Source organism: Vicugna pacos, chromosome 1, assembly GCF_048564905.1.
Source record: "Vicugna pacos chromosome 1, VicPac4, whole genome shotgun sequence".
Classification (NCBI taxonomy): Eukaryota; Metazoa; Chordata; class Mammalia; order Artiodactyla; family Camelidae; genus Vicugna; species Vicugna pacos.
The window spans coordinates 560,755-588,707 of NC_132987.1; the positions used below are offsets into that span (position 1 = coordinate 560,755).

The 27,953-nt window shown below is 42.8% G+C and overlaps 1 protein-coding gene across 2 annotated transcripts in view; it reads left to right on the top strand.

Annotated features, from left to right (window-relative positions):
* The window catches only part of LOC140699109 (trafficking protein particle complex subunit 9-like), a 169,180-nt gene extending 146,402 nt beyond the window's left edge, over nucleotides 1-22,778 (top strand). The window contains exons 5-8 of one of the 2 annotated variants that reach the window (XM_072970890.1): nucleotides 4,665-4,864; nucleotides 5,168-5,294; nucleotides 9,012-9,216; nucleotides 22,252-22,491. Coding sequence is in view for 1 of the 2 variants with exons in the window: in XM_072970891.1 (XP_072826992.1) it covers nucleotides 22,252-22,500 (249 nt within the window). In the remaining variant the exon portion in view is untranslated. Of the gene's footprint in view, nucleotides 1-4,664; nucleotides 4,865-5,167; nucleotides 5,295-9,011; nucleotides 9,217-22,251 lie in introns of both variants that reach the window. The other variant, XM_072970891.1, reaches the window with a different exon arrangement.
* The last annotated feature ends 5,175 nt before the right edge of the window (nucleotides 22,779-27,953 follow it).

Consider the following 27,953-nt stretch of genomic DNA (forward strand, 5'->3'; position numbering starts at 1 on the left):
GTTTGCACTTGATGACCAGTGAGGTTTTGAGCATTTTTCACTCATTAGCCATCTGACTTTTAAAAAGTGAATGATCCCTTTTGTCCTTTGCAAACATTTAAGTGGGGGAGCTTCTTGCTGCTTTGTGACAGCTCAATGTGTATTATGAACATTAACCCCTTGTCTTCATCAACATGTATCAGAGAGCTTTTACTTGTCATTTCTTGCCTTTCATTTTGTTCAGTAGGTTCATTATTGTTGTGGCCCAAAATAATCTTAAGATAGTAAATGTCTTCTTTTTGGGTTTTATTCTTAGAAATGCTTTCTTATAATGGTATAAATTTCTTCTGTAGGTTTTTTTAATCTCTAAGATGGAGATGATAATGGTACTTGTTACAGTGAGGAGAAGCTGAATTGATATGAGCAAAGAGTTGTATTTGCTCTTATTAGTACTTTCTAAGATTTTCATCATTTTCTGTAATTTTTCTTGTGGTCATTTTGACGGGAATAGAATTTGTTTTTTCCAGGTATTCTCTGATTGTAACAAGACAATTATTAAATTCATACTTTGCTTTTTAATTTGAAATCCCACCTGTAAAAAATACTTATGTATACTAGAGTCTCTTTTTGAGCTCATGATTTATTTCTGTCAATCTTACTTTCTTACTCTAGCACTATATCTTACATATTGTAAAAATTTATTTAATATATTACAGTGCGAATTTTTTGATTATTTTTTCGATCCCTAAATTTCTTGGCTTGTATTATGACTTTATTATTCCTGAAGAATTCTAATATAATTTTTTCAAGTTAAAAAAAACAGATAAGTGTTGTCATGGGATTTTTTAGTAATTTTGAATTATCTTTAGGAGAACGTACATCTTTAAAACTGCTTTCCTCCATACAAAAGATTGATGTCTCTACTTTCACACTTTTACTTTACCCCTCAGTACAGTCCTGTACTTTCTCCATGTACAACATGGGCATTGATTTTGAGTTTATTCCAGATTATTGTTGATGTTTTTGTTAATTTTTTAAGTGAGAAATTTTTGCTATTATATTTTTTAACTGTTTAAACTGACACCTAGGAAGGCAGATTCGGTTTGTAAATACTCACTTTGTAACTTCTCATTTAAAATTGTAAGTATTAAGTACTTGTTACAGAATCCTTTCTTTTCTGTTTTTAAAAATTTGTTTCCAAGATTCTCAAAATGGTCATAGCTAAGTAGTATAGGTGGGGAGACAGATGGAGAGAGGTAGTGTGGCTCATGTACAAACTGTGAGCACTTTCGTGGCTGCCTTTATGCTGGAAAAGCTGATAAACAGTCCAGCTTAAACCAGGGTGGCTTTGTATGCACTTGAAATCCAGCTTTCCTGCCTGTATAGTGAAGCCTGGTAGGCGTGGCAGGTAGATGATCAAGGTCGAATGGAGGTTATTGGCTGCACAGAGCACTGTGTCTGAGAATTGGAGACCATCGCCATGGGAAATGCTTGGTGCCAGGAACAATGCAGAGGAGCTGGGGAACCTTGTGTTAAGGATTTTCCAGCCCTGGGAGTGGGAATATCAGACTCTGCATTCAGATCTGAGTTTGAATTCATCCTCTTTAGTTTACTTGTCCTCTGACTTTTGTTAAGCTATATACCGTCTTTCACTTCCTGTTTTCTTGTCTCTCAAATTAGGAGAATTACATCCTGCTGCTAGAGTGTTTGATCAGGTTAAATAATTTGTGTCTATAAGATGTCACATACAGTCACAAGCTCAGTGAGAAATGGGCTGTCGCCTGTTCTTCTGCAGCTCAGTGCTTGACAAGACATGGGGGAAAGCCAGTCCCTAATTTGTGTGTGATTCAAGTAGGAACAAAATTAATGTCTTGCCTTTCCCTAGCAGTATTCTTACAGCTTTGCTTCATTTACTTTTTTCCTCCTTTCCTTTCCCCTTTCCCATCCTCCACCAAAAGAGCCTCTCAGAATAATAGATTCAAATTACTTTAAAGGTTGGCTCATCCTCATGAAATGATAGTATCATAAAAAAAACTGTGCAAATCCCAGAATATATTTTATATGATTTACACACACACATGTGCGTGCAAACACACACACACACAAAATCAGTCTACCTCCCACTTGCAGAGGGAGAAGGTCCACTTTTTCTGAGTTTTCATTCACAGAGAGTGAGAACAATGTCTCTTACACAGACTTTCACCAGGCTTCGTGCATGGTGTTTTTAATTGAATTTCTGTTTGTGGCCATAGGTATAGTCTCCTAATAGAAGAGAGAAAGTGGAGACATAGACATTCCGCTGAGATATTGGTGTCATCATATTTTAGTTGTAAAGGACTTAAGACAGCATAGAGTCGCAACATTTTATGGGTGAGAATCCATGATGTTGTAACTTAGACAAGAACCTGGGTCTTCTGCCATTTTGTCCACGTGGGTGAAGAGGCAACTGGGCAGGGGATAGTAGGGATCCTTCCTGCTTCACTTCCATGTTCTTGCTAGTTTTCACTTCAGCTGCCTTTATTTTATGTTCATGAGGCCACTCATGGGAAGGTCACTCTGTCCTGATAGATTGAGTTTCTTATCAGCGAAAAGCTCTGGACCCACTCATATTTCCCAGAGTTTTCTGCTGACCTGCTGACACTTTATATAATTGAGACCTAAGAAACTACTGAATATAAAATCCTTATTGTTATCGTTTCCCCTCGAGTTCCATAGGAATGGGGTGCTGTCTCAGGCTGTCTAAAGCCAGATCTGAACAAAGATAGGGTGATGGGCTGTGCTGCTGGACCTACACAGTCGAAGGGGATTTCCACCTTAGCTTTAGAATCAGGCAGATTAGTTCAAATCTTGCCTTTACCAATTATTATCTTTGTGTCTTGGGGGAGAAACTGTACTTTTTTGTGTCCAAATTTGTTTATCTGTAAATAAGTTCAGTATTTATTTTAAGGTTTCTGTTTTAGAATTGAATGAGCTAATTCATTCACTTATACCTAAAATAGCGATCGCATGGTTCTATGCTGGTGCCTTGGTAGTTGATTACTAAGGGAATCGGCAGTGAGAATGGGGGTGGGGGACCCCTGGATAATAGAGCTTATATTCCAGGATATGCTTGTAAAAGACTGGATGTGCAGTAGATTTTTAGTAAATATCTACTCCTTTCCTAATCTGCATTGATTGTTTATATATCTTTATACAAATAAATTAACAATTTTTATTGCAATTTAAATATTTTTGTAGTATTTACATTATGTAGCTATAAAAATACATGAAATAAAATGATTTGACTTTTATTTTCTTTTCAATAAGCAAAACAAAATAAAATAGAAAAGAAAAAAGTCTTGAGGGAGTAGAAATAATTTTATTTCTGTGGAATCAATTCCGTATAATAGGTCTTTGTCATGTTGTTAAACAGCATATAAAATTGATAGGTTGTGACATACTGGAAATGAGGAAACAGTGGAGACATACTACCTCTAATGCAGTCATTTTGTTACCAAGTCCAAACTCGTTCTGCTTGCTGCATGACAGGCCAATAAATGGGGAGATGAGATGTTGGAGTAAGGAATAGTGACTTCATTTGAAAATCTGGCAGACCCAGAAAATGGCATATTGATATCCAGTAGAACTCTCTTCCCCAAAGCAGAATTCAGTCTCCTTTTATACTAAAAAGCGGCGGGGATGTGGTTGGTTGTTGCAAACTTCTCGCTGTACGAATTGTTTGTCCTTGGAATCCTTTGTTCCTGCAGCTGTCCATGGTGGGTCAAATTAAGGTGCCCCCGTAAAGCCTCCAAATAAAAGAAAGGTTATTATCTATTTTGCAACTTGCCATCTGTACATAAGTGTAGAAGAGCTAATATCCTTAAAGATCAGAGCCCGGAGAATAGGCTGTCCTGGATATTTCAGGCTAAAGGCAACTTTTTTTTACAAAAGGTGCAGAGATAGCAAGTCGGAGCCTAGAAAACAAGGTACAGGTTTAAAGCCAAACGAACACATCTAACATGGAGTCAAATTTGTTCTTTTCTTTTACAATTTCTTTTTCTAACTCATAAATAATTTTAGTAAGAAACATGAGAAATTTTTTTTATTTTTGCTTCTTAATAACGGATTACAACTACACTTTAGTGAGCAGGGATGCTGTGCATGCCTTGGGGTCACAGCAAACTCTTGTTGGGGGTGGTCGACCCTGTAACATACCTGATGTCCTGTGAGTGTTGGTGAGGGTCCCCCTAACCAGGGGCTCTCTTCAGGAACCACCATATGGGCATTGACCTCTGGAGACCTCTTTTTCAGCTGCAGGAAATTTTTTCAGATTTTGTGATGGAAAAATCTCTCCAGCTGCAGATAATCAGGGAATAAAGGAAGAGGAAAAGGGCTTGAAGTAGAGTAGAAGAGAAGGACAGAATATCAGGGAACGTGGGGGCTTGGCAGCGGGGCCTCGGGAGAGAGAGGAGCAGATGTGTGGAGGGTCCCGGCTACGGAACTAGCTCCTGCAACTTTCCCCGCACCCAAGCCACACAGCTTTTAATTGGGCCCAGGACTCCCTCCTGTCTGGATGTCACCCTGGGCAGAACTTTGAGAATCGAAGCTAAGGGGTGGTCAACACTCACCTAGGGGGTCACTGAGGACTTTGCTCAAGTCCACATTGACTTTTCCAGTCATGTGCCTTCACCTGTTCTTTATCTCAGGATCTGAGAAGCAGGAGCAAGGAACTCATGGAGAGATCCAGGAAGATATCTGACTGTGTTAAGAGACGACAGTCACAGTGACACGTGGAGCGAAGACACTTGCAGTAAAGTAAAATAACTTCACAACTATTGCATCAGAGCTGCAAGTGTGAGAGAGCCTAAGCCTGTCTCAGAGTGCAGGGGACAAGAGAAAAGGAATGGTAAAATTACCACTGACATTTGAAATTTTGTTAAAAAGAATGCTACTGTTAATTGTATCACTTGAATGTATGCAGGTGTTTTTCTATGAGCATTCATAGGTTCACAAAACCCCACCAGCCACTCTTGCTCCCATCTGGTGTGGGCTTTCTCAAGCACAGTGCCCTTCCTGCTTGGGTGGGCCACGCTGCTGGTCCTCGCCTGGGGCCGGACTGCTACAGGACACTGAGTCCCCGAGGCACGACCTGGGATACATGACAGGAACATCTCTGCTCTTGGCTGAGGGCCTCCGTTTCCCCCTGCAGTGTAAGAATGCCGGTGACTCAGTTAGAAGCATGCATCCAAGCCATCCTTCCGTGTCATCACCATCTAGAAGCGGTGCCTGAATATTCTGAATTTCTGCAGAATGTTGTTTACAATCACCTTGAACAAGTGAGTGTGTGTCCTCTTTCAAGTGGAGGAATTACTGCCGTTTTCCTGGAACTTACTCACCAGTAGTCCATCTGATTTTTCTGTGCTAGGATTCAGTATGGCCTGCTAATAACTCTGCAGTCAGATCTTGAAACCCTGATGAAGAGGATTATTTATTTTCTTTCCTTATATGATAGTATTTTACTTTCAAAATTCTGAGTTTTCTGTTCTTGGAGGAATTTTTTTGGGGTTTGGAGAAACAACTTTGCTCTTACCATCTTTGTGACCTGTTGCTATATGCGTCTCACCCGTCTTCTGTCACTTGTGAGGCGGTTCCATTTGTGACCCTGTCCAGGTTATTCATGTTATAAAACATAAAATCTGTAAAAGTACAGAACCCTTTTACTCCGAAGACATTCCACAAATACTCCTTTAATCTGGGTGTGGTTTTAACAAGACACAAACATTAGAACATATACTTGCAGGTTGCCAGTGCAAAATCCCCAAATGAATAGTCTAGCTCAACATCTAAAATCTTTCTTATCTACCTTGGATATGTATGGATAAGTGAAGCAGTTTGCTAAGAACCCAAGACCAGGTTTAGGATACAGGCTGATGTAGCTCAGCGGGTCCTCCCAAGCTGATGCTCTGCCAGAGAGTGGGGTTGAGGGGAGAGGGCGTGCCCTGCCCTCCATGAGCTGACAGTTTCATGGCAAACACCTTCACAAGGTGAAGAAATTGGAGTTTCTTCTATGAACAGTGGGTCTGAAAAGAGCCCAAAAAGCATGGGAGTGACACAATCCCATTTGTCTCAAGTAGGGGAGAGTGGCTGTGGGGCCACTTGGGAGACTCGTGAGTCCAGGTGGGCAGTGTTGGTGGCTTCCACTTGAGCGGTAGGATAGTGGGTAAAAGCGAACAGATTGAAGGCATGTTTAGATGGTAAAAAGAAAGATTTAAAGCTGTCTGTGAAGGTAGGATGGAGTAAGGCCCAGGTTTCTGGGTGGATTAATGAGTTAAATGATGGTCCTGCTGTGTTCTGAGGAGGGAAAGCTGCAGAGGGATTTCTGGGGGAAAACTGATGAGTTCAGCTGTGGGTAAAGTGAAAGGTTGTTAGATGTGTGGTCTGGGATCTCAGGTGAGAGCCAGTAGTGAGTAGGGAGAGGGGAGAGAGACTTTCAAATAATTTTATCTTGTGAACATACATATAAGGATGAGTAATGACACACTTAACCCCTCTATATTCTGTATTTAAAACCCAGTAACATTTTGCTATATTGGTTGCAGGGGTTCTTAATTTTTTAATACAAATAAAATAAATAGAAACAAAATAGTGGAGTTAATGAATATCTTAGAGTTGATGTGTGTCCTTGTATGTATTTTGATTTCTCATCTTTATAAACATAATCTACAAAAAGTTAACTTGCTTAGAATAAGAGTTAAACACAGGGACATGACACATTCTGTTGGGGGTTGAAGGTGATATCTTTGGCAAATTATATAGCCTCTCTTTGCCTTTGTTGCATTTCTGTGAATGCCCCCGTGCCCCTCATCACAGCTGATTTCCTAGACTAGAAGTTGGGAGGGAGGCTGCTGAAGGGAGTAAGAGGTGGCAACTGCTAGGAACAAAGAAGACAAAGACAAAAACAGATTAAAGCCGAGAAACTGAGTCCTAATACCCTCAAAGGATAAATAATCCCGCAGTGTTTTGAGCCACTTATCGTAAGGGAAACAAAATCACGTGGATCCAAATCTCTTGAGCATATGTATATTGTGGGAGGGAGGGTATCATCAGAAAAGGGTTGAGAAGAGGCTTTTTGGTTTCCCTTAACGTTTTCAGTAAGAATGGGGTGCAGAAGCAAAAACCACCCGCTACACAGTAGAAGGTGTTGTTTTGTGCGAAACTGACCAAAGTTTGGAAACCAGTCATCAGTGGTGCTGGGAAATGAAGAGGCTTCTGGATTGGGTGGGGCACTTGCTGTGACTTCCAGGTGACCTGCTGGCTGGGGGCTGTGAGGCGGGCAGTAGGTTTGCAGTGTGACCTGGGCATAATCCCTGGCTCTGAGGCTGCTGGTCTGACTAGCAGACCTGGGCAGATGCAGTCCTATTGGGGCATCTCGTGATGTGGCCTGGGACACCTGCCATGCTGAGGGCGAGAGGAGGGATCCCCTAAGGGGGTGTCCCTGTGAAGAGTAGAAACGTCCTCCTGCAGGGGAGGAAGAGCCTCTGAGCAGCGGGCCGGATGCACAGGCAAGAGCAGCCTGAGCACGGAGATTTCGGGGACCTGGAAGTCATAAAGTGGCCCGAACAGCCTTGTTCCTGAGAAACTGGAGGGAAAAGATGCTGCAAATGCAGGCTAATTTCAGACCCTGTGGTGGGTCATGAGTGATAGGAAAGAACTGGTCAGGCAGGCACGAAAGAACCCTGTGGTTGTCCCAGTTGGGGCGTCACACCAGAGGGAGGAGCAGAGTTATAGACTTTGTCACTTTTTATCTGTGTGACTTTGAACAATAACACCCCACCTCTCTCTATATATATCTTCATCTGTAAAGTGACAGAGTGACAACTCGTGTCATCAGAAGGCTTAGTTTAGCTCTGATCCTCATTGTCCAGTCCTGTCAGTGCTGCCCTGCAAGGTTCTGCAGTGGGTGCTCTTACCCTGAGATGGGAGGGCGTAGAAGGGCATTGTAGCACCCGAGGGCAGGAAGGGGTTGCTTTAAAAGCAGACATGTAGCCTCCTGCAGCTGCAGACCTACAGGCAGTTTGGTTTATGGTCATGGAGAGGACTTTGGAGGTCTTAGCATCGTCTTAAGACTTGTTTTCCCTTGGGGACCTGATTTGCCTTTGCAGATTAATGTTGAAGATTTGGGCTTCTGGCAAAGCTGTTTTCAGAGATGGGTATATATGTAACATATAGTATAAAATGAAAGGTTTTATTTAATATTTGGGACTTTGTAGCTGTAGGGAACAGCTCTGTTGGCCTGGTTTCCACGGAGGACACTAGCAGTCGTCAGAGCGTGCGGGAGGGCAGGCAGCCTGCAGTGCTGCTGCGGGGGTTCTCCCCAGCAGGACGCTCTGCTGAGTTGACTCTTCTCTGAGTTTGGTTGCCAGAGGAGCAGACAGCAAAGTAATGAGTTCTGGTGGGATTGTATAATGACAGGAAGAAAGAGGGAGCCGTAGTTCTTAGGGACTACTACTCTCTTTTGGTTCCTGATCCAGTGTGTCCCATTACACAATTGATGAGTTGTGTCTATTCTGGGACTTGATTGAAATAAACGTGCAGCCTGAATATTAAGAGTTATGTTTTATTTGTCAGAAGGACTCGAGCCAGGATGACCGCCTCTCAGAACACTCTGAGGGACTGCTCGCAAGAGTAGGGGAGAAGCTAGGATTATATAGGAGCTTTACAACAAAGACCAGGTAGTCAGAACAATAAAACATTGCTTGTTATCTAAAGAAAGCCAGGTATCTCAAGTTCATGAATTTAATGCTTTTCAATATATGGGAGGAAGCCAACATTTGGGCTGACTGAATATATACTTTAGACAAGCACCTAGCTATCTAGGGCCAGTAATCTGTCCTTTCTTATTCGGAGTCTGCTCAGAGGGCACCGTTGTGAATGGCTGCAGGCCCGTCTTCACTGGGGGGTGGCGGCAGCCGCTGATGACTTGTTTTCAGCATTCTTTGTTTAGTGACATGGTTGCAATATTTTCATTCAATTTGTAGTGTTTTCATTCACAGAAAATTATGGTATTACCCTGATTATGGATAATCTGGAAGCTTGGAATGGAACCGAGATGGAATTACTGCAGGTAACTTCTACTTTAATAAGCCATGTGTAAACATGAACACGGAGGAAGCATACAAAAGGATTCGGTGGTGAATGGGAAGGGTTTCTGCACGTTACAGGAGAAGGCAAGGCAGAATTCTTCTTCTTTGTGGGCAGGTATGTGAGTCCAACTTTCCTTTCTGAAGTGCTTTCTGAGAACTGTTTATGGTAATGAACCAACATTGACAAACGGTGACACACATTGCATTTAAGAGCTGGCTGGCTTCAACTTGGGTATTGGACAGGTGGAATTCATAGGCAGTGGTCAGGTGGATGGGACAGAGATGGAGCCCAGGCCTGGGCCCATATTCAGGTTGAAATCGCCATTTACTCACCATAGCGCCTTGGACTTGAATGTAACCTCTCTTAAACTGATGGTGAGTCTGTGAAATGGGCATGATAATATTCGTTACTTCCTGGGCTTGTTGTAAGTTCTGAAGATTATTATAGCACACATGAAGCACTTAACACACTGACACTTAGCAGTGTACACTTTGTTCGACCACCACGCTTGGTGTGTGTCAGAGCCTTAAAGGCAGCATGTGTCTGTTTAGGATGCACTGGTAGCCCCTTGGCTACTTTGTGAATTTGGTGATTTCCTTTAATACTTGTAACCCTGTGTGCCATGGGCAGTTATTTTTATGGACAGATGAGGAATCTCAGGGTAAAAAAGACTGTGTAATTTGCCCAAAGTCAGACCATAATTTTGTGTGCAGGGGCCTCGGTTCAGCATGGGCTCCTGGGCCTTCTGCTCTCTCCGTTCAGCACCAGAGCCAGATGTGGGCTCGGCTGTTTCCCAGCCCAGAATATCCGGCAGGCCACAAGACACACCTGGTCCTGTGCTGCTTGAGCAAAATCTCCGGAGGAGAGGCAGTTACAAAAGGGATAAACATAAAAACAGAAGACAGCAAATTGTGATCAGCTCTGAGAAGGAAAGGAACACGTCTGGCCGTGCAGAGCTGGGAGCTTTCCCGTCGGGGCTGCTCTGGGGGCGCTCATCTCAGCTAAACAAGCTGTGCTGCTGCACCAAGGCAGGAAGACAGGGCGCGTGTGGCCAGGTAGACAGGGCCTCGTTGATCGTACTCATTCCCTATTAAGTGGCAGGTGTCACAGGCACTTAACTAATAAACAGATGTTGGCCAGAATCATCACGCATTTTGCTTGGTAGTTTTATTGGCGCCAACTTTGAGAGGAGGTCATTGAAGCTGGGGAGTTTGCTGCATGCCCGTGATTACCATGGAAATACCCCCACTGGTCTTTCAACCTAGACTGGTGTGGCTGTCATGTCCCAGCCCTGTGAATGGCATCATGCAGCTTCTCCCAAGTGGCCCAAATGACTGACATTGATATGCTTAATTCGTAGGAAATGGTATGTGGCAATCAGAGAAAAAGGTAGTAAGAAATTGGAAAACTAGAAAATAACCAATTCTTCCCCTGCTGGGGGACCGTACCCTGTGTCTCTCACCCCACTCACTGCCTGTCACCTCCTCCCTGCCGACTCTGTGTTCAGAAGCCACTCTGAGCCTTTGAAGAACATTTTGCCTCATGACACTGTTGACTAGGACCTGCGACCTCTCTGTCCCTGGTTAACTCTCTCTTCAAAGCCATTTAAATTTCTTGCAGGCTCCTCCACTCAAATGTAAGAATAGCCCCTTTAAACTTCTTGATGCAGGTCCTTAATGAAGATCTTGGGAAGGAAACCTAGCCAAAACCTGGGAGGTATTCACAGAGTGAATGTAACCTGAGCATTTTTTGACGTTCAGAATCAGAGCGGTGGGAGACACAGGAAGGCCTTTTTAAGTTAGAAAGTGGAAAGAGAAAGGACTCAGGATGTTTGAGACTGAAACATCTCGGTCCCAGCCAGCAAGGCACCTGCGTTCAGGATGGTGTGTGGGGAGTGCAGAGTTCTCAAAAAGAAAGAAGTGGTGGGATGGCAGGGAGGACATTTAGGTACTTAACTGGGGAAGGAAAAAGTTGGCTGAACATTTCCTTGTTGAACAAGAGGATTGTGACATGATGTGCTTGTATTTTGGAGAGAAGGGTTTTGTGGAGCCAGGCCTAAGGAGAAATCTCTCTGACTGGGGAGTCAGCACAACAAAAAAACACAGAGAACCAGGCAGACCCCATGGCCCCTGATGGGGGAGAGGCTGCCCACCAATTGGAGACCTGGAGGCTGCTTCTGTCCCTTAGCTGGGGCCTCAGACCTCACTTCACATCCCAGTCCTGTTGATACAAGAAAAAATATGTGGGGCATGAGAAGGGCTGTGTCCCAGGCTTCCGTTGAGCCCCTGGGTTGTGCCCCACCAGATTTTGTTCCTTGGCTTCATGCAGTAAAGAATTCAAGAACAAGCCAGTGTTGAGTAAAGGTAGATTTATTCAGAGAGATACATTGACAGGCATGAGAAACGTCACGAAGTATGGGGGTTTGATGCTCAGATTAAAAGTAGGCACACACTCCACAGAAATAGTGTGGGCCTTCTCCGAAGAGGTAGAGAGAGGGGTTCCTGGGAGGTGGCTCTGTGTTGCTCCTTTTCTTGGGCTTCGTGGTTTCATATGCTAATAAGTAGAAGGACCAGCCTTAGGGCAAGGGGCTGGGATTCCAGGGAGTTGGCCATTTTCCACACTTTGACCTTTTGTGGCTAGCCTTGTGACTGCCATGGTGCCTGGGGCCGTGTTATTCACCATGTTACTATTACAATGGGTGTATAATGAAGCTCAAGATCTACTAGAAGTTAAATCTCTTCATCCTGAGCCTCAAGACCTATTGGGGGTTGAATTCTTCACCATTTTGATGTTAATTGCTGTGGTCTTTCTTGAATGGCTTGCTCTGCCCCCTTCCATCCTGTCTCACTGTGATGACACAGAGAGAGCAAAGGCTGGACCCTGCGTGTGTTCCTGCATTTAACAGCGGGAGATGTGGGGTGGGCTGAGGATGATTCTGAGTGGTGAGAAATATGTTTCAGATTTTCCCACATGAGACATGGGGACCTGCCAGCAGCCATCGCAGATTTATCTCACGGGCATTATCGCTTGTGTTGTTACGGAAACAACAGGCCAGCCAAGAAATAAGCAGCACTCAGAGGGTGGGAGTACTGAGATTTATTATGCCAGCGGGCTCAGAGGGGCTTCTGTTCCCAAGCCCTGAGCACATCCAAGACGTGCACATGAGGTTTTATAGGGTTAATTACAAGTATGGGGCTTTTAGCCAATAAGGCTCAAACAACAAAAAGCAAGGAATCAGTACACTGAAGCTTATCAATTTGGAACAGATCACGTTACTGACAATTGTTGACCTTGGATTTACGAGTTAGCTTGTTAGCCCAGTAAACTGACACTGAACTTCAGATTTACGAGTTAGCCCAGCAAAACTTAGATCAGTAAACCGACACTTATCACACTTAGATTTGTGACTTAGCTTGTTAGCCCAGCTGGGGTTTTTGTTCACAGTGTCACTCATCTTTTCTATTTTCCTTTTATTTTTAAAGTATTTAATCCAAATTTAATATCAGGATTTTTTTGGAAAGAAATTTCTCTTTCTTTTCTTTGGGGCTCTTTTGGGGGGTAGGTAATTAGGTATATTTATCTGTTAGTGGAGGCCCTGGGGCTTGAACCCAGGACCCTGTGCACACTAAGCACACGCTCTACCACCTGCCCCATCATCTTTTTCTTTTTGCTTTAGCTGCCAAGAATCTTACAGCTGAATTTCTAGTCGGCCTTTAACACTTGCCCTGACTTCATGGAATCCATTTTTATGAGTTTACCTCCCCCTGGTTTCATTTAAGTATTGAATCTCCATTTTCTCTTCACTCTCAGTTTTGCCTTTTTGTTGTTATGGTTGTTAAGCTGTGTTTAAAAAATTGTTTAATTTCTCTTTTAGCAGGAGGCTGAAGTAAATAAATATGTAAACAAACATCACACTTAAATGCTTTTATATATTCTAAGCTGTTTAGTAGTTAATTAAAAACCAAATTGAATATTAAAGGGATAACATTTTTAAATTATTTTTTAATTTTTTATAAAGACATAGCTGATTTAAAATATATGTTTCAGGTGTACAATAGATGCTCCATTTATAGTTACTGTAAAACATTGTCTGTATTCCCTGTGTTGTAAGATACATCCCTCTAGAGTGTTTACATTACATGTTGCAGTTTGTATAAGAAATTTGGGTAACGCAGAGTCTGGGACGTGGCTGTGGCTGACCCAGGTTCACGCAAACCCTGCCTGTCAAAGCTCAGGCCTTCACTCCTGTCTGCAGGGGAGCGAGTGGAGGCAGCTCTCATCAGCGCTGGCACCACACTCTGAGTGGCAGTGACAGCAGTGACTGTGTGTGGACGTGAAAATTGTTGTTCCAAGAGTTTTACATGCTTTTCTGCATTTAATAATTAAAGCCCTCCTGTGAGGAAGGGTTTTAAGTTTTTAATGAATAATACATTTTATTTTGATATTGATAGACTTCAAAACTCCGGAAAATTTACAGGAGTAGTACAATAAATGCTTAGATACAGTTCACCCTAAAGGGCACTATTTGCCCTTTTGTGACGGGCTTATTTTAGCATAAATTTTCAAAGTTCATTCATATTGTAGCCTGAATCAGTACATTATTCTTTTTGTTTGATAATATCCTTTTCCTTCTTTTTTCGTTTTTGGTCTATTTAAAAATATTTTCATTGAAGTCTAGTCAGTTTATAGTGTTGCGTCAGTTTCTTGTGTACAGCACAAAACTTCAGTTAAATAGGAACATACCTGCATTCATTTTCATATTCTTTTTAAACATAAGTTACTATAAGTTATTAAATATATTCTCCTGTGCTATACAGTATATACTTGCTGTTTATTGTATACATACTCAGCATCTGCAAATCTTGAACTCCCAATTTATTCATTCCACACCCTCTCCCCTCTGGTAACCATAGTTTGGTTTCTATGTCTCTGTGTCTGTTTCTGTTCTGTAGATAAGTTTATCTTTTTGTTCCTTTGTTTTTTTTTTTTTTGTTTGTTTTAGATTCCACATGTGAGCGATCTCATATGGTATTTTTCTTTCTCTTTCTGGCTTATTTCACTTAGAATGTCATTCTCCTGGTCCATTCATATTGCTGCAAATGGCATTATTTTATTATTATTTTATTGCTGAACAGTAGTCTATTGGACATATATACTACAACCTCTTTATCCAGTCGTCTGTCAGTGGACATTTAGGTTGTTTCCATGTCTTGATATTGTAAATAATGCTGCTGTGAACATTGGGGTGAAAGTGTCTTTTTGAATTACGTTTCCTTACGGATATATGCCCTGGAGTGGGATTGCTGTGTCATCTGGGCCCCCAAGGTTTTGTCTTTTGAGGAACCTCTATACAGTTTTCCACAATGGCTCCACCAAACTGCATTCCCACCACAGTGTAGGAGTGTTCCCAATTCTCCACAGCCTCTCCAGCATTTAGTGTCTATGAACTTCTGAATGATGGCTATTCTGACTGGTGAAAGGTGATACTTGTTTGCAGTTTTGATTTGCATTTCTCTGATAATGATATTGAGCATTTTTTCATGTGCCTATTGGCCATTTGTATGTCTTCATTGGAGAAATGTTTCTTTAGGTCTTCTGCCCATTTTTGGATTGAATTGTTTGTTTTTCTTTTTTATCAAGTGTAAAAGCTGTTTACATATTCTGGGAATTAAGCCCTTGTCACTTTCATTTAATGCAACTATTTTCTCCCACTCCATAGGTTGTCTTTTTGCTTTAATTTTTGTTTTCTTTTCTGTGCAAAAGCTTGTAAGTTTAATTAGAACCCACTTGTATATTTTTGCTTGTATTTCTATTGCTTGAGTAGACTGCTCTTGGAAAATATTGTTGAGATATATGTCAGATGTTTTGCCTATGTCTTCTTCTAAGAGGTTTATAGTGTCTTGTCTACAATTTTAAGTCTTTAAGCCATTTTGAATTCATTTTTTTGTATGTTGTGAGGGGGTAGTCTAACTTCATTGATTTACATGCAGCTGTGCAGTTTTCTCTGCACCATTTGCTGAAGAGGCTGTCTTTGCTCAATTGTATGTTCTCACCTCCTTTGTCAAAGATTCAATTACCAAAAGTTTGTGGGACTATTCTTGGTAATTTTGTTTATCCATTCATTGATGGATGGATATTTTTAGTGACTTTTAGCTACTCTGAATGATACTGCTATGAATATTGATGTGCAAGTTTTTGTGAGAATACATTTCCATTCTGTTGGCTGTACAGTTGGCCCACCATATCTGTAGTTTCCACTTCATGGATCCAGATGGCTGATTGCAAAGGGACTTGATCATCCTTGGATTATGGTATCCAGGGTGGGGGGTTCCTGAAACCAACCCCCCGAGGACACTGAAGGATGACTCTACATGTAGGAGTGGAATTGCTCAGCCACATAACTCTAACCTTTTGAGGAAACATCGGGCTCTTCCAAAGAAGCTGCACCATTGCCCCTTTCCAATGGCTGCATATTGAGGGTATCCATTTCTCTGCCTCCTGACTGACACTTGTTATTGTCCATGTTTTGATTATAACCATCCTAGTGAGTTTAAAATGAGATCTCATTTTGATTTTGATTTCGCTAGTGATGCTGACCATCTTTTCAGATGCTTATTGGCCAATTGTGTATCTATTTAAATCCTTGGCAAATTAAAAAATTGGGTCGATTTTCTTTGTATTGTTCAGTTGTAAGCATTTGTTTTATATCCTGGATACTAGTCTCTTATTAGATATATGCTTTGCAAGATTTTTCTCCTATTCTGCAGATTGTCATTTCACTTTAATTTTTTTAAACATTAAAACAATTTCTTTCTAGGGGAGGTAATTAGATTTATTCATTTTGTTTTTCTTCCTTAGCACGCACTCTATCATTTGAGCTACCCCTTTCCCCTTTCATTTCACACTCTTGATGTTGTCCTTTGTAACAAATGATTTTAATTTGATGAAGTCCATTTTATCTATTTTGTTTTATCACTTGTGCTCTTGGTATTGTATCTAGGAAGCCATAGCCTATCCTATGACCACAAAGATTCATACTATGTCTTCTTTTAGAAAGTTCATATATTTAGTTTTTACGTTTCTGTCTGTGATCCATTTTGAATTAATATTTGTTATATAAAATACGGGGTCCAGATTCCAGATTCATTCTTTTGCCTTCAGATACCCAGGTGTCTCTGCTCCATTTGTTGGATAGACTATACTTTCAATGGAGTGTTGTTGGCACATTTCTGGAAAACTGACTGTAAATGTAAGTTTCCCCCCAGGATTTTTTATTGTGTCTCATAGATTTCTGCATCCAAACTTATGACAGAAGCATAATGACTTGAGTGCTATAGATTTGCTGTAACCTTTGAGTGAGTCCTCCAAATTTGCTCTTCTTTTTCAAGATTGTTTTGGCTGACCTGGGTCCCTTGCTTTCAATATGAATTTTGGGATCAGTTTTTCAATTTTTGCAAAGAAGTCAGCTGGAATTTTGATAGGGATTCCATTAAATATGTAGATTACTTTGGGAACTCTTAACATTTTTAACAATATTTTCTACCATTGCATGATCATGGGATGCCTTCCATATATGAAGATATTTTAAATTTTTTTTGGTGATACTTCAAAATATTCAATGTACAAATCTTGTAAACTTTTGTTAAATGTATCTCTCATTTTATTTTTTATGCAGTTGTAAATGGAACGGCTTAGCTTCATAAGGGTGGGACTATATATATCAATTTATTTATTTCTAGGATTCCTACATAGCAAATACACTAGGTTTATATTTGCTACATTGATCTATCCACAATTCTTCCCACCCCCGTGTCATAAGAAACCAAGACCCAGCTTAAGCCATCTGAACACCTATGTGGAAGTGAGAAATGAGACCTTTGGGTGGGGTTTGTGTAGATGATACTGAGATCTTATTCAGGATGGCTTCATCTTAATTTCTTTTAAACAATCCTTTCAGAGTATATAGTCAGATACATTAGGAAAATGCTGTTTTGATGTGCGGAGGAGCTAAGACTATAATTTTCAAGTAATTTCTAGTGAGAGTGTTGTACTTGAAACATAATTTGCATCAATCTTTGAAGATTTATGTTTCAGGAGCTTTGAGTAAATAATACCTGTCTTTATTCAATAACTACAACTAAATGCTCAAGCAACATGTAAGAGTTTGAGCAAACTGCTCCCGCCCCGTAGTGCTGGTTGGTTGCAGCTGTAACTGGAGTCAGCGCTTACCTCGCCCAGTACACTTGTGCTGATCTGCTCAAAACAGTTCGTCCAACAGTTTGTCGGTAGTCTTTTAGACAAAGCCATAAAGCATTGATTTAAGGTTGCTGGAATGTAATCTATTCTTATTAATATTAAGTAAGCACATATTGAGTACTTACTGTATGTTGGGAATTGTCCCTCAGCCTCACATGAATATTACTTCTAATAAAACCTCTCATATTTCCCTGTTATTTGCACTTTACAGATAAGGAGACTGAGGATTAGGTCTTCTCTCTTTTGGGGGGAGCTCATTATCAATGATGGGAAGTTGTAAGGAAAAAGATATTGATTCATCCAGAGAAAATATTTTTCTGAGATTCAGTATTGAAGAAGGTAACCACTGAAGAGGGTGATCATTGTTTGAGTGAGACGAGCCCCGGGTTGTACGGAGTCAGCATCCCTGTCCTGGACGCTGCACGTGTAGAGCTGCGTGGTGGGTGAGGCAGCGCGGCCGCGCAGGGAAAGCAGATGCCGGGCCGTTGGGCTGTGCTCAGGCCCGGTGGGGCTTTCTCCTAAGAGCAGTGGACCGTCATTGACAGATTTTAAGTAGGCTAGTGCGATGCTCTCGTAGATCACTTTTGTCTTGTAGAATGCTTAGAAACATTTAGAAGGCTCGGCAGGAGGTGATGTGATGAGTCAGAGTAGGGTGGCTGCGAGGTGTAGCAGTGTTCAATTTTCAAGTGATTTTCAGTCCCAGGTTTGTGGCTCAGTAGCCGTGTCACTTTGGATGACACACCCAAGGAAGTGAAACAATTTATCTAATCAATAGAAGCAGTGATGTACCGAACTCCCAGGACTGCTGTGTAGATCCAGTGAGATAACGTGTGCACAGTGTGCAGCATGGTCCCCAGCACAGAGTCAGTGCTGAGGGAGTGCCAGTGAGTACCTGGTAGGACAGGTGTGGGTGGTGGATCTCATTGACTGAGGAAATTTGTCCCTGAAGGAGGGGTCTTGTCACATCTGTGAGTGATTGGCCTGAGCTGGGAGAGGCAGGGAGACCTTGCCCCCGACCAAGGGCCCTGGGCAGGATGGCTATGGGAGGAACACCGTGAAGTTAGCTCTTTGCAGGTGGAGTTGGAGGTGCCCTTGAGACATCTAAGTGCAGTGTCACAATCACAGAAGTGGTCTGGTCCCGGGCTGTGCATTTTCCTGCTGAGATATTGATCTCTGAACGCGAAGACATACTTTACAGGACAAGTGAATAGTAGTATCATCTCTCATCAAAGCTCACATCTCTTTATTCATCACTCACTTTGCTAATTGGGTACTTACAGAACACACTTCACTGTCCTCCCCTGGGCTCAGGCTCCACAGAAAAGAGCTGGTGAGTCTCCCTCTTTTCCAGAAGAAGACACACTTAGCTGGTAGACTTCTATACCTCGCCAGACTTAGAATTTTAGGTTGTTGATTTAATTCTATTTTCTGTTGGTCATCTCCTGACAGGAGAGACGTTTTACCTCATGGTCAGGTTTCAATTAGCTGTTACTGAGAATTGCTGGTCTGATCCATAGTGTATTTATTCTATTAACTTTGTAGAGTACTTATCATTTTTCTGTCTTTGCTCTTTAATTTTGTTTGCCCCTTCAATTTTCTATCTTATTTGGGACCTTATTTTATTTTTTAATTAAAAAATGTCTATTAGCAGTTAACAAAACAAAAGCAAAGAAAAAATGCACATGATAGCTAAATTTAGAAAATATCTTGTGTGTTTTCTGTCTCAGCAATGGAGGGTTCTAGAAACTCGTGAAAAGCTTCATTACATAAGTTCCTTTAAATTCTGATTAAGAAATAAAACCTTCCTTCCTCATCTTTCAAGCTGCACAGCTAATTGTCAAGAAAGTGAGGGGAAATTCTCAGAAGCCAAGACAAACCAGAAAGCAGGGATTCTGGGAGATACGTGAGCCTTAGAAGCCCTGGGGTGCCGGTTGGCTCCTGAACTGAGTTTCAGTTGCCCTGGCAGGAGGGCAGGAGGTGAGCCTGTGGCCTCTCACACTGGGAGTTGGATGGCTGTTCTTATATAAGGCCAAGCACATCCTGAGAATCCTGCTTTATAAAAGTTTGAATTAGAAAGAAAAGAATAAAAGCATTCCTCAAGGCAAGGAAGTAAGGAAAGTAAAATTTTTTGGAAGCGGGAAAAAATAACATATCCAAAGTAAGGATTTAGTTTAAAGCTGTTCTGGCATGAGAGTGACCACAAACCCATGGCAGAAAATCACAGCTCCTCCCGGAAAGAGAAGGTGTGTTTTGAATGAATCAGTGGACAGCCATTCTGAAAAAGGCCTCCAGAGTCTTCTGGATCAAGATACTGGACTCAAACACCTCCCTTCCATGGTCTCATTTAAATAACGAGAAAGGTTTTAAAGGAAAGAAGCCATAATCATAGTTCTATTTATTGACATTACTTTATGCTAGGAATTCAAAGGTGACTATGGAGTTGTCTCCTCTTTTATGGACCTTACTTTCTATTTGACATAGTTGGGGAACTTGGTGGAGGGTGGTGTTAGTATGTTGCAATTAACCAGGAGAGGAGTTTAAGAAAGCAGTGAAGGGTTGGTGACATTTTTCGCTGAGGACAGTCCTGTTCAGTTGGCTTGTAATTACAGGCTCGTTGAGTTGTCACTGGAGGGAATTAATCTTAAGGAATTTGGTCTTAACTCAGGCCTCTTCAGAATGGACAAGTGAACCTGGAGAAAGACAGTCAAATCTGTGCAGACATTGAAGTTCACTTCAACATGTGGTATCCATGAGCCAAAGATAGGACTAGTAGGCAGCACTTCTTGAGGACAGAGGAGTGGTTTTTAAGGTTCTTCAAGAATGAATCCCAAGGTACCGGGATGGCCAGTTGTCAAACTGTGTCTTTGCTCTTTGGACGGTGTATCCACCAAGGGTATTGGCCGTTTATAAGTTTCCATTTCTCCTTAATACATGTCAGGTTATGAGGACGTGGGCATAAACGTTTCACACCTTGTCAAGGTGACTTTGGGTACCTGCCTAGAATCATGGGCACAGTTGCGGCTGCGTCATACATCTTGCCGCACATCCCGCTCCCCGGCTCCGTGATCACGGCAGAGTGGTTCCTTATTGAGCTGTCCATCTCCTCTGTGACATCGTAACCAAACAAAAGATTGGAGAGTATTAGCTTGGCTTTTTTCTTTTCTAACATTCCCTTCAAATTATGATGACTGATAGTGGACCCAGTTACGTTTGCAGATGATTTACAAGTAGGGCTGTCAGTACAAACCTTGTAATCCCCGCTGTGTGATCTAGAGAAGAAAGTTACACTCTTTCCAAATTGTTTTGATGCACTTATGTGGGAAAATGATGTATGTTTGAATATGTATTTCCTCTCTTAATCATCATGGCTAGAGATGAATATTTGTAGACATGGGATGAGTACTCTGTATTTGAACTGTATGGTCCCCTAAATTCTCCCCAGCTTTTTAAAGTCATCACTGGAGTGCTACCTCCAGAGTGCCGCAAAGCATCCAACACTGCCTGCTCTTCGGACACTGTAAGTTTCCAAGTTGGAGAAGGCTGCTGGCTGGTGAGGCATTCTCTTGCACATCTCTGGTTGGGTGATGTGAGCTGAGAACACAAGAATTGGCAGACAGTAACTAACCACGATCACGTCCATTTCTGGAACACTCATGGAGGATTTTACACCTATGCTAGTGGAATACGTTATTTCATTTAGTTTTCCCAAAAATCATAATTAGATTTTATCACCTGTATTAAAAAGGAAACTGTCAAAGCGAGTGACGTGCAGACTTTGGACTGGAACACGGGTCTTTCTGATCCCTGTCTCTGTTCCCTCCCCGGCCTATCCTTGCAAATGACCAGGAGACTCTTCCTCAGTCTTGAGTTTCCCTCTGATGTTACCGCTCTCTTTGTTTCTAAGAGAGGAAAACAAGTCTAAACTTACTTTCCAGTTGGAAATGGAATGGAGAGTTAACGTTGGAAGCCGGGAGAATCTGTCCTGTGATGAAGTGGTCTCCGAGCCACTTCCACTGGGATGTCACATCACTGTCTGGGCCCCTTGCTCAGCCTGTGCACAGGTGACAGCGCAGTTGTGCCGAGCAGTCCTCCCGGACAGGGCAGTGGGTTGGAAATGAGTTTGGGGATTTGGTTTCATTACACAAGTTCCTGAGGGCCTTGACCTGGCACTTCGAGTGGGAGCATTCCCTGTCCCACAGACTGTGCTCTGGGCCCGTGCAGACCTGACGTGGCCTCAGCCTGAGTCTCAGGGCCCGTGGTGATGAGGAGCATTTTAGCCCAGGGTCTGCCGGAGGCTCTGAGACTACTGGGCTGTGGGACTTTGTCCAGGATGATAATAATTCCTCCCCGAGTTTCAGATTTCCTTGCCTGTGAGCCGGGGTAGTAGTTGTTTCTGAGATGATTGTAATGATTCAGTAACGGGCGCAGCGTGTGCTGACAGGTAGCTGGGTGCTTTAGGAGCAGAAGTCGCAGTCACTCTGTCAGCCTCTCCCTGTGCGCTCTGTGCTTTGAGAAGTTGTGTGTTTGGTGAAAGTCCTGCCCAGACCCTAGGGTCTAGATGAACTGTTGTTCCTTTACTTTCCCTTCCTTTTCCTCTTTCCCTTCTCTGTGTCCCATGTTTAGGTAGCAGATTCCTCTATTTCAGGGAATACGGGCTTTTCTAGTAAAGGGACAGGTGGAATGCGGAGAGGTGGGGCCCAGAGGGGGTCTGGAGTGTCTGCACAGTGCTGCTTCCCTGCGTTTCTGCATCCGGTCCCATCAGTGCACTAAGTCAGCCTTCCTCTTCCTTCCTGTGTCATCGGGTCTCTGTTTTAAGGGAAAACCATTTTTATGGGTCTTTTTTCACTTACATGTTTCATTCAGATGCTTGTTGCTTTTCTCCCTGTGCTTCAGCGTTCCGAGGAGAAAATTCAGCCGTGCAGCATCCTCTCCGAGCTCTACGAGTTGATCGGCTTCCACTGCAAGTCCACCTTCTTCAAGCGGGTGGCCCCCGTGCGGCACGCGGCCCCCGGCATCCCGGAGCCTGGCGGGAAGGCCTGCTCCCGACTCCTCCTGCAGATGCTTCCTGGCTACAGTCTGTCACTGGACTTGCAGGACTTCAGCAAATGTGTTGGAACTAAAACATTGCTTCAGCCCCATTAACCATGCCTGGTTTGGGCCCTGCTGTCCTGCCTCATCAGGGTGAATCTTGATTCATTTAGAACAGGGCTCAGCAGACTTTTCCTTTCAAGGGCTTGGGGGTAAATATTTCAGGGTCTGAAAACCTCCTGATCTCTGGTGCAGCTGCTCAGCTCTACTGTTTAGATGCCAGAACAGCCAGATAGTCCACACACCCATAGAGCTTTATTAACAGCGGTGGCTGGGGCTGGATTGGGTGTATGAACTGCAGTTTGCCCCCACAGCCTCCTCAATATTGACACCTGCACCAGAGTGTACATTTGTGACAATGGGTGAACCTACACTGACATGTCATCATCACCCATAGCCCATAGTTGACACTAGGATTTACACATTGTGTTGTGCACTCTGTGGGTTTGGACAGATGTACAATGACATGTATCCACCATCACAACATCATACAGAGTCGTCTGTCTTAATGACCTTAAAATGCTCCGTGCTGCACCTCATTCATTGCTCTTTCCCCTCTAGCCTCTGGCAGCCACTGATCTTTCAGTCTCTGTGTTTTTCCCTTTCCCAGAACACCATACAGTTGGAATCAGACAGTTGCTGAAACTTCCCAGATTGGCTTCTTTCACTTGGTAATATGCATTTAAGGTTCCTCCATGTCTTTCCATTCCTTGATAACTCATTTCATTTTAGCACCAAATAATAGTCCATTTTCTGGTGGGACCACAGTTTATTTATCCATTCACCTACTGAAGAAGAGCTTAGTTGCTTCTGAATCCTGTTGAGTATGAATAAAGCTGCTATTAACATCTGTATGCAGATTTGTGTGTGAACATAAGTTTCCATTTCATCGAGTAAACACCAAGGAGCACAGTTGCCGGATCATATGTTAGAATTACGTCTAGCTCTGTAAAAAATTGCCAGACCGTCTTCCAAAGTACCTGGGCCATTTTTCATTCCCACCAACAATGCATTATAATTTCTGGTGCTCCACATCCTCACCAGCATTCGGTGCTGTCAGTGTTCTGCATTTTGGCAGTTCTGACAGGTGTGCAGTGGTATCTCGCTGTTTCAGTCTGCATCCCCTTAATGACAGGTGCTGTGGAGCATCTTTCCAAAGGCTTCTTTGGCATCCAGATTTCTTCTTTGATGAGGTGTGTGTTCAGGCATTTTGCTCATTTTTTAATCAGGTTATTCATCCTTCTTGTTGAGTGTAAAGAAATTTTGGTATATTCTGGATTTCAGCCCTTTATCAGTGTGTCCCTGCCCTTCACCTTCAGTGCCAGAGTTGTCCTTTGGGTCTCAGTGGAGTGTCAGATCTTCAAAGAGATTCCCTGTCTTCCCTCAGCCTAAATACTGTCCTTGTATTTTTCACTTTCATTGACTCATTTTGTTCTTTTTAAATAGCATTTCCCATAATTTGTAAGTATATTAAAGAGAAAAGGGCAATGATTGAACACCGCCTGCCCCACCAGGCTGTGTGCCCTGTGAGAGCAGAGGCCCTGTCCCCACTCACCGTTTCCCATGACAGCACATGTCACATGTCCATGTAAAAGTGTGTAACGTGGGGCCAAACCTGATGAGCAGCTATGACGACATGTGTTGTCTACCATTTATTGAGTAGACTTTGTTTCTGATCTTAATTATTAAATCATATGAATGAAACTAGGTTGTTTTGAAAAATAAAACAACAAAGCACACCTCAATGTCATTGGTAATTTCTACTTAGATTTCTGACCCAGGAGGGGATGTTCACCATCATTTTGTGGAGGAGGTTGGGAAGGTAAAGTAAGAGAGTGAGATCAAATAAAGTAAAAATGATAACAGTCAGTTGGCTTTATTTTCACTGAAATAAAAGTTATTTTAAACCCTATCTCAGCTGTTGTTCTGTTGTTTAAAACATTTCTCATAGAATTAAATGGAAGCCCACTAAACCCTGAAAGGGAAACTGTGTGCTCAGGTCCTGAAAATTGTTTATGTCTGTTTCTTGAGATATAAATTTCCCTGCTGGTTACAGAAAATCGAGGCGGGAACACAACAGTGCACTGCATGTGTCTGCCAGATTCACGGGCTGCTCAGTGTCAATTTCATTTTCTTGGATTGCAGTTTAGGACGGATTTCCATGAGAAATATTGCTCAGACATTTCCTGAATGAAGGATTGAATTTTCCACAGGAAATATTATGAAAGAGAGTGACAAGGCACAAGGGTTTCACATAAAGGAATAGTTGATGTAATAAACTCTCACTATGGTGAATATTTTAAATAAAAGCCAGTTGAAAATTTTCTCACTAAGTCAAATGGCACAAATCCGTCTGAAGAAAAAAGATTCAAATTTGGTAGAAGAAGCGGTTTGAATCAAGTAGAAATAATGATTTCTACACTATTTGTTGTAAGAACTTATACTCAGTCTTAACATAATTGCCGGTGGTAGGAAGAGGATCATTATATATTTATTAAAAAAAAATCCACAAGGTGCTATTTGCCCCATTATTGATGCGGCAGACCTGTGGTTAGTTAAGTTGGGACATTTAGGAAACTTAGCTAGGTTTTCCGGACATTGATTTCAGCCACTTTATCTTTACTACAATCTATTCATTGTGTCGGCATATGGTCCATACATATTTATAGGGAGGAACAACATCCAACTCGGTTTTACAGTGCAAACCAAAGGCCCTTCAAACCGGCACTACGAAACAGACTGAGAAACCAGAGTAATGGTTTCCCCTGCAACCCGTTCCCTTTGTGCTGGATGAACGAACGTCTATCCACATGCTCAGTTCTGAGAGATAAGTGTGTGTGAAAGCCGTCCTTCAACTAGCTTGAAGAGAACACAAAGTTCCTTTTCAGTTGCAAACTCCAATCCATACATATATATGGGGAGGTACAAGCTCCAACTCGGTTTTACAGTGAAAACGGCAGGCACTTCAAACCGGCACTAGGAAACAGACTGAGAAACCATGGTAAGGGTTTCTCCTGCAACCCGTTCCCTTTGAGCTGGATGAACGAACGTCTCTCCACATGCTCAGTTCTGAGAGATAAGTGTGTGTGAAAGCCGTCCTTCACCTAGCTTGAAGGGAACACAAACTTTCTTTTCAGTTGCCAACTCCACTCCATACATATATATGGGGAGGTACAAGCTCCAACTCGGTTGTACAGTGAAAACGGCAGGCACTTCAAACCGGCACTAGGAAACAGACTGAGAAACCAGAGTAAGGGTTTCCCCTGCAACCCGTTCCCTTTGTGCTGGATGAACGAACGTCTCTCCACATGCTCAGTTCTGAGAGATAAGTGTGTGTGAAAGCCGTCCTTCACCTAGCTTGAAGGGAACACAAAGTTTCTTTTCAGTTGCCAACCCCACTCCATACATATATATGGGGAGGTACAAGCTCCAACTCGGTTTTACACTGAAAACGGCAGGCACTTCCAACCGGAACTAGGAAACAGACTGAGAAACCAGAGTAAGGGTTTCTCCTGCAACCCGTTCCCTTTGTGCTGGATGAACGAACGTCTCTCCACATGCTCAGTTCTGAGAGATAAGTGTGTGTGAAAGCCGTCCTTCACCTAGCTTGAAGGGAACACAAAGTTTCTTTTCAGTTGCCAACTCCACTCCATACATATATATGGGGAGGTACAAGCTCCAACTCGTTTGAACAGTGAAAACGGCAGGCAATTCAAACCGGCACTAGGAATCAGACTGAGAAACCAGAGTAAGGGTTTCTCCTGCAACCCGTTCCCTTTGTGCTGGATGAACGAACGTCTCTCCACATGCTCAGTTCTGAGAGATAAGTGTGTGTGAAAGCCGTCCTTCACCTAGCTTGAAGGGAACACAAACTTTCTTTTCAGTTGCCAACTCCACTCCATACATATATATGGGGAGGTACAAGCTCCAACTCGGTTGTACAGTGAAAACGGCAGGCACTTCAAACCGGCACTAGGAAACAGACTGAGAAACCAGAGTAAGGGTTTCTCCTGCAACCCGTTCCCTTTGTGCTGGATGAACGAACGTCTCTCCACATGCTCAGTTCTGAGAGATAAGTGTGTGTGAAAGCCGTCCTTCACCTAGCTTGAAGGGAACACAAAGTTTCTTTTCAGTTGCCAACCCCACTCCATACATATATATGGGGAGGTACAAGCTCCAACTCGGTTTTACAGTGAAAACGGCAGGCACTTCCAACCGGCACTAGGAAACAGACTGAGAAACCAGAGTAAGGGTTTCTCCTGCAACCCGTTCCCTTTGTGCTGGATGAACGAAAGTCTCTCCACATGCTCAGTTCTGAGAGATAAGTGTGTGTGAAAGCCGTCCTTCACCTAGCTTGAAGGGAACACAAAGTTTCTTTTCAGTTGCCAACTCCACTCCATACATATATATGGGGAGGTACAAGCTCCAACTCGGTTTTACAGTGAAAACGGCAGGCACTTCAAACCGGCACTAGGAAACAGACTGAGAAACCAGAGTAAGGGTTTCTCCTGCAACCCGTTCCCTTTGTGCTGGATGAACGAACGTCTCTCCACATGCTCAGTTCTGAGAGATAAGTGTGTGTGAAAGCCGTCCTTCACCTAGCTTGAAGGGAACACAAAGTTTCTTTTCAGTTGCCAACACCACTCCATACATATATATGGGGAGGTACATGCTCCAACTCGGTTTTACAGTGAAAACGGCAGGCACTTCAAACCGGCACTAGGAAACAGACTGAGAAACCAGAGTAAGGGTTTCTCCTGCAACCCGTTCCCTTTGTGCTGGATGAACGAACGTCTCTCCACATGCTCAGTTCTGAGAGATAAGTGTGTGTGAAAGCCGTCCTTCACCAAGCTTGAAGGGAACACTAAGTTTCTTTTCAGTTGCCAACTCCACTCCATACATATATATGGGGATGTACAAGCTCCAACTCGGTTTTACAGTGAAAACGGCAGGCACTTCAAACCGGCACTAGGAAACAGACTGAGAAACCAGAGTAAGGGTTTCTCCTGCAACCCGTTCCCTTTGTGCTGGATGAACGAACGTCTCTCCACATGCTCAGTTCTGAGAGATAAGTGTGTGTGAAAGCCGTCCTTCACCTAGCTTGAAGGGAACACAAAGTTTCTTTTCAGTTGCCAACTCCACTCCATACATATATATGGGGAGGTACAAGCTCCAACTCGGTTGTACAGTGAAAACGGCAGGCAATTCAAACCGGCACTAGGAATCAGACTGAGAAACCAGAGTAAGGGTTTCTCCTGCAACCCGTTCCCTTTGTGCTGGATGAACGAACGTCTCTCCACATGCTCAGTTCTGAGAGATAAGTGTGTGTGAAAGCCGTCCTTCACCTAGCTTGAAGGGAACACAAAGTTTCTTTTCAGTTGCCAACTCCACTCCATACATATATATGGGGAGGTACAAGCTCCAACTCGGTTGTACAGTGAAAACGGCAGGCACTTCAAACCGGCACTAGGAAACAGACTGAGAAACCAGAGTAAGGGTTTCTCCTG